The 12301-nt window shown below is 40.3% G+C and overlaps 1 protein-coding gene across 1 annotated transcript; it reads left to right on the plus strand.

The window, feature by feature from the left end:
* Positions 1–1977: 1977 nt before the first annotated feature.
* On the plus strand, positions 1978–9107 carry zgc:165573 (cysteine-rich and transmembrane domain-containing protein 1). Its single transcript, XM_040015478.1, has 3 exons — positions 1978–2302; positions 5144–5453; positions 8099–9107. The coding sequence occupies exons 2-3, from the start codon at positions 5168–5170 to the stop codon at positions 8200–8202; spliced, it is 390 nt and encodes a 129-aa protein (XP_039871412.1). The 5' UTR covers positions 1978–2302; positions 5144–5167; the 3' UTR covers positions 8203–9107.
* Positions 9108–12301: the final 3194 nt, after the last annotated feature.

Raw genomic sequence — 12301 nt, forward strand, 5'->3', positions numbered from 1 at the left:
CCTGCCCCCTATCAGTGGAAATTAGTACTAGCTGGTTCAGTCCTAACTCATGGCCTATAAGAAAGGTTTCTCATTACCAAGGTGTCACAGCAAATGCAGCTTATGACGGGTAAACCTTATTGTTGCAAGACAGTAGGAGCCTTACTGTTGCAGAAGATACTGATGGGATCAGTTACGGGCATATTTCTGACCTTCAGGATGTTACAGTGAATTAGGGAAGTGGAAAGAACATCATTTCACGATAAACCAGCCACAATCAAACGTTCCTCACAAGATTTCTGATAGAAGAGTCAGAACCTCATCAAAAGAGTTGTCCAAGAGCCAAGAACCACTCGGGGAGAGCTTCAGAAAGAACTGTGGTCTATGCTAAGCAGCCAGACTTGGCTGGCTTATCCAGGTAACTTCTGGGTTAAACCTGGGTTGTCTTTATTATGAAGTATTCACTTCTTGTTGGGGTAAATCGGCAGATTAAGAATCAACTCAAGAATCAAATCAAGAATCAATTCTCCAGAAAAGAGTGTCACCGTACCGGGAGATCCCTCGGGCACCTGCGTGTGAACAGTAAAAAAGGTCTAAAGTTTTTTTTTTTTTGTTTTTTTTTAAATACCATGTAATGTCTTTGATTCCCTGATGAGCATTATTAATTAACACTTACGTATAAATAATTAATACTTACATATTTTTTTCAATTTTATTGTTCTGCAGCTTAGAGAATAAACACTCAAACTGTCAGGAGAAGGTTATGTTCAGAGTTTGGGTTTAAAATCATTTGTAAGCAACACGTTTTCACTAATTCTTTTCTTTTAAAGCACATTGTAAGTGTGATGTAGATTCTCTATTGGGACAATACATAATATGTTAAGCTGTACCTTACTAAAATCACAAAATGAAGCCAAACTGTGTCAGTTGTCAAAGGAAGCCCTTTAACAGTGTTACATTTTACTGGCATTTTATGTTGTTTTGAGATTTTCATCACCATTTGATAACGTCTCTGGAGTAGGTGACACTCACAGGGATCATTTTCTGTGGAAAAGTCACATGAGTCTTGAAACCTCCCTTCGTGATTGGTCAGATGCTGACGTCACCCCTTTCATGTGATAGCGCAGGGAAAATCCTGGGTTAATTTAGGGAGTTGATAACCAGCGTTGTTTGCCATTTATCCTGATAGCCAATGTTAGGGTAGGTGAATCTAGGTAGGGGAAAAAGCTTCTTTGAACTCGCTGTGTAGTATGGAGCTGTGAGTTAACAGGTACAGTTGTTTCAAAGAAAACAAATTCACTCAACCGCCATGGCCTCTCTGCACGTGCAAGACATTTTGACAAGCCAATAAATCACAGGGAGAATACGGTCACAGATAACAGGGTTTTAAACGATAGCAATCAGCCTATAGTGAACACAAGTGCAGCCATACAGCCCACTCCACAAACCACTTTCGTGGAGTTTGTTTTCCTTCTCTCGGATCTGTAAGATATACAATTGAAATCTGCCAAAGTGCTGCAATTACTGGGACTCAGAAAGATCGAAAGTGTCTTAGATTAATGCCTGAATCTTACAGCATATAATGTTAATAAACAGCTAACAACTCAACGACATGGTGTCCTGGTGTGCTCAGCAACTTAAACAAAATTAAACACACGCATTTGGCGAATATCCGAATTGTGTATCTCATATAAACACGAGAAGGTCTTATGATTCCAGGCTGGGGCTAGACTGACATCTGCTGGGACAAAACCAGCAATGCAATATGATAGATAAAACACAGGAAATAATAAAAAAAGTTCATTCTTACATATATAAAATAATATTTGACTATGTGTCTTTGGTAACATGTAAATTATCCATTAGCTTTATGAGCAAAACTCCCATGAGTGAGAGAAATAAGGTCATCGATGAATAATTGACCAGCTAGTCACTCCTCTGAGCTATTCTTGCTCCTCGTGTGAATTTCGTCACTGGCTGGGTGAGGTAGACCCGTTTAATCGGTTATCTGTTCAAACGACCAGAAGTCATCGTTTTTTCCCCTGGCGAACGGCTGGTCATCGCTCTAGCTTGTGATTGGACGCTGGCGAGCGGGGGCCGGCTCAGCAGCCAATCCCGCCCTTCGGTGGCCCACCGAAACGCCTCCCGCATATCGTACCCTTTAAATGACGTCACACCCAGTGAACGCGATACGCACCAAATTTCTGGACAGTGGTCGGTCATTGCGGTAAGAAGTAGTAACAAGAAGAGAAGACTGACGCCGTTTCTGGTTAAGCAGACTTTGCTGCCGTCTCCAGCTGACCGGAATAGTGGTCACTCAAAGGTAGGAAGCCCAGCCAGGGCCGGACTGTGTATATTTGTGTGTACGAGCCTTGTCACTGTGAAATTAGAGATGGGTCGGACTGGGTTGTGGCCTGCAGGTGCGACTTCTGTTTTCCTTATGTAAAGGCTATAGAGTTCTTTAAAAAAAAAAAAACCACTTAATAGGCTAAACTAAATTCTGTTGACTAACCCTGATAATAAGTGGGCTAGTCATACTAACAAACGCTTATTGAAAATACAAACGGATCAAATATTAACAGACTAGCTTTAGCTTAACTCAGATTAATTCAAGGCAGCGTTGCTGAGCAACAAAGGTTCCGGTTATAGTTTCTGTTCTTTTTTTCTTCTTTTTTCTTTTTGTGTCTTTTTTTAGTTTAGAGCTTTTTTTCTTTCTCAGTTTGCTCCAAGCACCTGTTTATATGACAGAGTTATGGTTCTGATTGCTCTTAATTGGGTCCAATGGGGTGTCTTAATATACACTGAGTCTTGTCTTGTCTCTAGACAAAGACAAGGTAAACAGGGGCTGCCAGGCTACCGAACTGCTTTGCCACAGCTCAGCTTGTACAAACATGATGTAAATCTAATGTAAGCTCATTCATTTTGGGCAATATGGGCTTTTACCCCCCCCCCCCCCCCCCCTATTTATTATAGCTGGTCCTTTTAGGCCCTGGTGTTTAGGTAGATATGTGTATTTTCTCTGAACAGAATTTTTAAATTGGCATCATATCTTAAGTAGTTCAAATCCTATGTACTAAAAAACATTAAAATGCCAAAATAGATTTTTTTTTCTTTTACTACTTAATGCTAATTATTAGCACTTCTTTTGGGTTTGTGAGGCTATATTTGAAATATTCCATAATAGTGCTTACATGTTCTGCTTTACCACCCAGTTTATTTTCCAGATGTTGGTGTTAAACTCAGCCACAAGGATAACACAACTGTTAGGGAAACTTCTTGCTTGTCATTATTTAACAATGGCATTTTCAGTGGCATTTAAAGGATTCAGGAAGGTTTAGTGTTCAGTGTCCAGGTACTCCGTGTGCCCTGTTTGTCTGTGATATTGTCATCATGATACTGTTGTGGAAACACATGTGATCTCACTTCACTCATTTATTTTTGCTTTTCATCAGAGGGGAAAAACAAACACATGCAAATTATCACACTCGGACACAGTAAAGACACACTGAGAAAACCTTCATAGAAATCAACGTCTATTAAAATCTTTTCATTAAAACTTAACCATGTACCAAAGTCTAGTAAGAAATGTATGTAGGTATAATAAAAGCCCATGGCCTTCAAGGTGAACTTTGACAGTGTATGCAGACATCCTCATAGGTGTCAGGTTACCGATCATTTGTTTGGCTTCTTTCTCAACCTTCAACACGTAATCTTACACAGGAAGAGAGGGACAGAATAGACCATCATCACAGGGGACACTTTGGCGTCACCTCTCATTGTCCCAGCAGGACAGGTGAGCTTATTCCAGTGTTGTTGTTGTTTTGCTGGTGAGTGTGCTGGCTTACTGTAACTACTTAAACAAATCATCAGGAATTGTTTTGTCCCTCCTAGGCATCTTTAGAGGGAGTGCCGTCTGCTAGTAGGTTGAAGAACATATTCAGGTGGTGAAATGCGTGAAAGCCGTGATAAAGCTTATCTTCACATATGGGCTGCTAATGTTAACATTCCCACATCACTTTGAAAGTGGTATGAAACCAACCTCATAGCTTATCTGCAGGTATAACATTACTCAAGAGCCACAATCAAACATGGTTATTAATGCCATTGGGCAATGACACTTATAAAAAGACTTATGTACTTTGAACCCAATAAGAGATTTTCCATAAGTGATAAGTACAGAAAAGTACAGTGTTAAATCCTACTGAGTAGATTAGTGGTAATAACGTTTTTCACCATCCAGTTTGGAAGTACTCTGTTTGTGCACCTTTTTTTTTTTTTAAATTACAGATGGGAGATTGGATGTGGATAAAAAGATGAGCAGGAAGGAATGAAAGCCATTTGGATGTTTATAGTGTACATATACAAGGTGAAAAAGGGATTCCAGTGATGTAAGCACCACTACAGTTTTCCAACTATCAGCCTTTTCTTTTTCTGTGACTCTTCTACGTGAAAGCTAGCAAGTGTTTCGGTGTTGGCCTTCTCAGAAACCACTGGTTGGGAAATGCACTTGAAAGAAATGACTTTTAAATGGCTGATCTCAGACGTAGTTTATTTACTTTGATAATGGCTTTGGGATCATTTTCTTTCCCATGTTTGATTCGCACACTGACAAAAAGAAGACATGAACGTGTGATATAATGTGATAAGTGTGAAAATGCAACTTGTACGGGCCTTGTGGTTACAGAGTTCTTTCTTCCTCTCTCTTATTCACGTGTTCTACTGGCCTCACTCTGTACGCTGTGAAGCCAATCTTTCTGTGTGAATAGTAAAATAATTATGCTTGCCTCTGGAATGGTTGATGTGTGCTGTGACTGACCACTGAATCATAAGATATCCTCTGCAAACATTAGAGTAATGTACTGTGCTTGTCTTTCCTCTGTGGCTGAGTGGAGATAATGGCTGTTTGCCGAAAGTGTGGAATAGTCAACAGGTTAAAGAAGTAGTGAGTGAAGTGTGTGATGTATACAAACTAGAAACAGTTTATCTTTTTTAGAACTTTGGCAAATTACTGACAAATATTACTTTAGACTTTCTGAGTAGGAAACTGGAATATGGAGGAATTGAAAAGGTATTCTGTGTTGCTTCAGTGTATCTGCTTTCTAGTCAAGAAAAGGGCCATAATCACACCACCTTTAACTTTTTTTTTTTCTCTTTTCCTTTTAAGCAATCGTTTGACCTACAGCCAAACATGGAGAACCCGCCTCCATACCCAGGCAATGGCCCAACTGCTCCTGGTTACCCAGCCCAGGGCCCACCACCTCAAGGCTACCCAGCGTATCCTCAGCAGGGATACCCTGTGAACATGGAGCAACCTAACCCAGCTTACCCGAACTACCCTCCCGGACCAATGGGACCTGGCGGTCCTTATCCTGGACCAGGACAACCTCCTTATGGGTATGCTGGACAGCCTCAGTTTGGCTGGCAGGGTGGGCCTCCTCCCGGGCCCATGTATGGGGAAGCTCCCAAAAACACAGGTAAGCACTGTGACCCAAACGTGCTACACAACACTTGTGAGTCCAAATCCAGCAGTACTAGCAGAACTACAAGTTGTCACTGTCCTTACACAATTTTAAGTCCTGTGCTGAATTACTTGTTGACTGGATGTTATGGGGATGCACTGGGAGTCTTGCAAGTCTGCATTCAGCTGCAAGGATTAGCTACTCGCATAACTCATAAACAGTAGGAAAGCTGTTTGTAGCTACATTGTTTTTACACACTGGTTTTTGAAAGGCAATTTGAAAACATTTTGGAGCTAAGAATGACCATATTTGTGTGAGACGATGCAGTGCTACCTTGTCAGCTGGCTACTAAAGGAACTGCACATTTTGGCACCTGGCATTGGTTTCAGGTTTTAGGTCTGGAGGTTTTGCCCCTTGTTAGTACCACTAGGAAGCTGATCTGTTAACGTTAGCTGTACCTTTTTAAGATGGTTACATAAGTACCTTAAACACATATTCTTTGTAATGGCAAGAGAAGGGCCTTTCTGCTGCTCTAGCAAATATGCCAGATAAGCAAAATATCTTATTGCTCACTTGATCTTAGACCTTTAACATTTTCTTGATGAGTTTATGGTCATAGCTGGAGTAAAACTGGTGGTATGCTTTAGGACTGGCCTGCCTTGTGATTAACAAATTTCTACTGAATGAACAAGCTGTATTGCTCAGTCACATCCTCCCGAGGCATGTGACAAAAAATAAAACTTCATGAACAAAAAACTGATGTCTATGTTTGTGACAAGTGAAGTGGACTATATTTAAATACTGAAGTGGACACATTTCAGTGGGCTCCTGAAACACGAGTTCCTGTTTGGGACAGGTGTGTAATTTCTCTTAGCTAGTTTTAGATTAGACTGAATATTACACCCTTGCTGCAAGAAGGAGCGCTTTCGCAGATCATTCATCCCAATAGCAGTTAGACTCTATAACTCCTCAACCACAATGTCATAAGTCACTGGACACTGTGAACATCCACGGTCACCACTTCATGCATAATGGACCGTGTGTGTGTGTGTGTGTGTGTGTGTGTGTGTGTGTGTGTGCGTGCGTGTGTGTGTGTGTGTGTGTGTGTGTGTGTGAATAGTAGTGGTACAATAGCTATATCAAGCTATATAGTTTATGTTCTTCCATATTTCCAACCATATCCATAATCACATACTGTGTATGCTACCATTGTATATAGTGTATTATCTTACTTTTTTTTTTTTTATTTGATTGTACTTATTTGTATTTTTGTATTTCCTTCTGATATCTGTACCTGAGCTGAGGTGATGCAAAAATTTCCCCGTTGTGGGATCAATAAAGTCTTATCTTATTGAATCTAAGCTTCATCAACGGGAAGTCACTACTTAAGTATGTAGTCGTTACTACTTTTTTTTTTTTTTTCCCCCTTAAGTGTGTGCTTAACACAATAAAGTCAACATTGTTTAACAAAGTATACAACACACTCGGGCAGAATGAAAAAACAGGATTTCATTTAGATGCTTGGCTTCCTTGAAAAAGTCCCACTTTATTAATGTAAGCATTGGGGTTCCGCTGCTTTAAAAGCCACCATTCTGTTCCCTAACAACATCAACAAATAACGTGTTGTTAAGTCGTGGTACTTGATAATCTAATTGCCAATTTGACAAATGCCTGTGTTTCTACCAGGAACCGTAACGTGGTACAACTTCAAGCATCCCAAGCAGGCAGCTAAGGTTTCAGATGTGTGAAGTCAAGCCGGGTTTTAGATGAAAGGTGTGTTAATGCGGCTTGAACTCCCCACTGAGCAGCCAATAAAGTGTAGCACAAGCTGTGAAAGAAAGGGCACGTTTTAAAAAGAAATATTCAAAGTGAGTATGCAAAGAGAACAGCCTTGCATGAAGAAAACACGGCCAATCCTTCTATTTATGAAAGCGAGCACTAAGGTGTTGCTGCTTTTGTAGCCTAAGATAAACCTGATCTGGTCAATAAAAGGTAAGTGTGCTGTGACTGAGATTCTCATTGCACGCCATGTCGATTAGCGGCATAAAAATAAATATTGGCCAAACATTTATTAACCTTTGCCACATCGTTATCAGAGTTCAGTATGAAAAGTGGTAAGCCATCTGTCCTTGCCTATTGGGTCAGTGGCATGTCACCTAGGTAACTTGCCTCCCAGCTGAAGCTGTTAAAAGCTGGATTAGTGTTTGCTTCCACATAAATGATTAATCAGAAACACAAAGAAGGTGAGATGTGCTCATTCAGGCTGGAGCAGCTGTTAAAGCTCATGTATGGCTAACATGATCATTTGCCTCGACAAGTTTCCACATGTTGGCGAAGGATGAAATAAAGCCACTGCTACACATGTGAAGTAAAGGGAAAGCACCGAAGGCGAGCTGATGTTAGTCAAGTGTAATGCTGTGTGATCATGGCTGTGCGCTGCTATGGTATTACTGTAAAGATTAAACTCCTAAGATGACTGTAATTAGAGGAAAAGTGTATAAACCCCTGGTTACACTTGAACTCCCTGCTGGAGATTTGACACTGAGAATTATATCACTGGACTTTATGTTGTTTTAGAAAAGAAATCACTAATTGCTTTCTTTTTCTTTAAAACCCTTTCCAACCTCTTTCTTCCATCTCTACTCTTTATTTCACTGTAGTGTACGTGGTTGAAGACAGGAGAAGGGATGACACAGCGGACACATGCCTGACAGCCTGCTGGACAGCTCTGTGCTGCTGCTGTCTCTGGGACATGCTGACATAACGCCATTCCCTTACTGATTGACCCCCATTACCCTCTTGCCCCTATTTCTGTGCCTCGAAGCCCATCGCCCTTTCTCCCATCTGACTTAAACCTTGCACTTCCTCACAAACGCCCCTCTGTTCCCTCCAGAAGTCTTGTATGTCTGTAAAGCTATAAATTACTTCTATAAATGAAGTCCTCGCTCCCACATGGAAGCTTCATCCCAGTACTCTACCTTCATGTGCAACCCTCCACACTGACTGACTGACCTGTCCACGGTTACACAGTAGCAGTTTCTAACAGAGCTTGTAAACATTACCAAAATCTCAGGCTCCTTACTAAAATTGTGCAACAACACACAAGCTACAGATTTGCACACACAATATGGTAGATGCCAAACATACAGCATACTATGATCTCAGGCTCATCCTGCGTGATTCACTTGGGCACTTTATAATGATTGCCTCTGTAATATACTCCTTCCTGTCTTCATAACCACATAAAAGCTTTCCTTACTCCTCCCCTTCAGCTATGCTATCTGCAAAACTTCAAGGACTTTTACCCAGTATGATGATACCCAAAGGCTGTGAGAACCCCGCTGCAGACAGGGCTGATGCTTGAAATGTTTCCCATCTCATTTGCACACAAGTCATTTTAACAAATGTACGTTTGTCCATAGGCGGTAAGACAATAAATGGAATGCTCTTATTTTATTATTTTGATTAATGGCAACATTTAACAGCCACAATGTTTTTCTTCATATACAAAGAAATGACTATCAATATTATTTTTATTATATTAGCTTTTCAGCTTTATTTCTCACTGAAACAAGATGTTGTGATTGCTATACAGACTGATCCAAATTACCCATACGATGCCTTTTTGCTGTAGATGATTAAAATAATTTATTGCCATAACCATAAAAGGCTCTGTTTTTTTTTTTAGTTTTTTTTTTTTAAATGGGCAATGTGAATGAGGTATATGTGTGTGTGCGTGTGTGATTTAGGCAGGGATGAAAATGCAGATTTGTGGCTGTTGGTGACTGAGTTTTCAACTATTTTTAACACCAAATATCTTACAATCAAATAAAAGGAAGGGGGGGAGCAGAGGAGAAAATGAGACATAATTGGCAGCCAGTAGTTGTGGAGGAGGTAAATTACAAGATGCACAGTTACTCAAGCATAAACACTTTTAGGGTACTTGTACTTCTAGTGATTTTCTTTTTTGCCACAATACTGTCATAGTCTCAGTCAGTATATTTATTGCGACTTTGAAGCTATGGTTACTTGAAATGCAGGATCCTTTGAATTTTCAGAAGAAATCCTAAAATAAACTGCACAGTTGAAACATCAATCTGTTGCTTATTATCCATGTTTATGAATCAAAATTAACATTACTATATATATTCAGAATATAAAGAAGACTTATTTGTAATGTAAATATCCGTATTTTACTTACACCTATAAGAGCTTTCTCTAATTGGCCACTTGGGGGCACTGTGGAATCAGTCTGTGAAGTTAAAATTCCCTTGTAGCAACATTTTCCCAGTTACACTACCACTCTGTTAGTGACTTTTTATCAAATATAAGTCTGACACTCACCTGCAAGAACTACTGCTTAATGTTTCCACTACAGTTGCCAGCTAAGCTAGTTCACTGCAACTGGTGGTAACAAAAGGAGACTCTTTCCCCACCCAAACTGCCTACTGAGCTAAGAATGAGCCATCACTGAAAAGTCGTGAGCTTTGAGCATGAAAACTATCACTTTACACATTAAACATAGCATTAGACAGTTTTCACTGTATTTCACTTCATTTGTGGGATACAGCAGGGAGCTCACATGTGAATCAACCATAGTTTGTATCACATTTCTCATTAAGCTAGCCTCCACGGTATTTATAACTGTTTCAATTAAAAGACATTCAAAGCTTTTTAAAGTTATAAGTTTAACTTGTGCTTATGCTACTGTAACCTACACTGGCTGGGCAATTTATTATGTTCTTATTACTGCTAATATGCATTCAAACAATAACATGACGGAAACTTAAAGCATTTAGGTTTGAAGACATGGCTGACGTGACCTAGTTCAAACTAGGCTCAGAGTGGGAAGAAAGGTGATTTAAGTGACTTTGAATGTGGCATTGTTGTTAGTACCAGGTGGGCTAGTCTGAGATTTCCCATAGAACATTGGGCTTGCAGAAAATGGTCTGGAAAAGAGAAAATATACAGTAAGCAGTTCTGTGGGGGAAAAAAGCCTTGGTGATGTCAGAGGCTAGACCCCTAATAGCTGATAGTTGAGTTACTATTGCCTCCCTAACAAACTCACTCTGTACAACCGAGGTATGCAAAAAAGCATTTCTGAATGCACGTTATGCCAAAACTTGAAGTTGATGGAGCAGAAGACCAGCAGAAGACCAGACCAGGCATCACTCCTGTCAGCTATTAACAGGAAACTGAGGCTACAACTCATAATAGAAGATTGGGAAAATGCCATGTGGTCTTATGAGTCTTGAGTTTGCTACAACACTTCGATGACAGGGTCAGAATTTGCCATAAACAACATAAAAAAACATGGATTCATCCTGCTTCGTATCAATGGTTCAGCCTGATGTTGGTGTAACAGTGTGGGGGATATTTTCTTGTACCACGTTAGCACTGTTTAAATGCCACAGCTTAGCTGAGGATAATTGCTTACCATGTTTGTCCCTTTAACCATCTTCTGCTGTCATCTTTTCACAAAGCTCAGATCTCCTCAAACTACTTTCTTAAATATATGACAGTGAGGTCACTGTCATCCATTTAAAGGTTGATCTGATATCCTCGTGTTGGTGTTGTTCCCAGATCATCATACTAAATGTTGTTCCAGGATCAACATTGCAAGTGACCAATCAGAATGTTGTGACGTCATACTTTTGCGACTTCGGGAAAAACCGGCCTAAAACAAAAAACTGTACTAAAGCTGCGTGAAACCGCCTCTGTCCGCCGATCAACGGACCCTGACCCTAACCCTTTAATAAACAGTAAGCAGAATTGATATTGTCCTTGCAACATTGGAATTTCATAAATGCACGAATGGCTTGGCGCGCAAAAGAATAACGTCACAACAATGTGATTGGTCACTTGCAATGTTGAACCTGGAAGAACATTTTCATGATGGTCTGGGAACAACACCAACACGAGGATATCAGATCATCCGTATTTAAATGGCTTCTACAGTCACCAGATCTCAAGCCAACAGAGCACCTTTGGGATGTGGGGTAATGGGAGAGTTACATTATGGACTTTGTGATGCTGTCATGCCAATTTGGAACAACATCTCTGAGGAATATTTCCAGAACCTTCTTTAGTCTGTGCCATGGAGACTTGATGCAAATCTGAAGGCAAAAGGAAGTCCAACCCGGTACTGGCAAGTTGTACCTAAAAGAGCGAGCAGTGAGCGTAAATGGACAGTAAATTCTACACATTTTAATTACATTACTAATACCCATTAATACAAACATTTTTAATGTTTATAGGAAACATTTACTAGAGTAGTTGCTGGTGGCATGGACATGAAGATATCAGAGTTATATTTTTTTAAACTGTGTTGTCTGAGCTGGCGATATATCAGATCCTGCCCTGTGCCTTATTGCGATAATTACCTTGGCAACAGTGAGAAACCCCTAAAAAAAAGAGAGAGGGAGACCACAACTTCACCTGTCAAACCTGGCAGGTGTATTGCTGGAGACTAAGAGTGAAAGTGCAGGTTCGAGTCTGAGGTTGTGTTTTTTGGGGGCTTTTAAATTTGTAAGCAACATCATCAAAGGCACTGCGATATCATCTGCGACCGCACGCTCCTCCTTTATAATTAAGCCTTCATTGAAAATGCTGTCACATCTACTTTAGCTTATGTAAACATGCCCGAGTAAGTGTCAAGAGGCAGCAGATATAAAAAATGTAGCCCCCCCCCCCAGAGCATAGACGAGAGGGAAATGGTAGCTCTCTGTGTGTTTATAAAACACTGCTGTTAATTACCTCTTATTTTCCGAACAAACCTAAGGAAATGATGTACAGTTAACAAAGAAAGGGCTGGGTGGGGGCTGCCCGTTTTAATTATTGGAACTTTCCAGTACCAGCAACAA

This window comes from Simochromis diagramma, unplaced genomic scaffold (genome assembly GCF_900408965.1).
Source record: "Simochromis diagramma unplaced genomic scaffold, fSimDia1.1 OVJJ01000685.1, whole genome shotgun sequence".
Taxonomy (NCBI): domain Eukaryota; kingdom Metazoa; phylum Chordata; class Actinopteri; order Cichliformes; family Cichlidae; genus Simochromis; species Simochromis diagramma.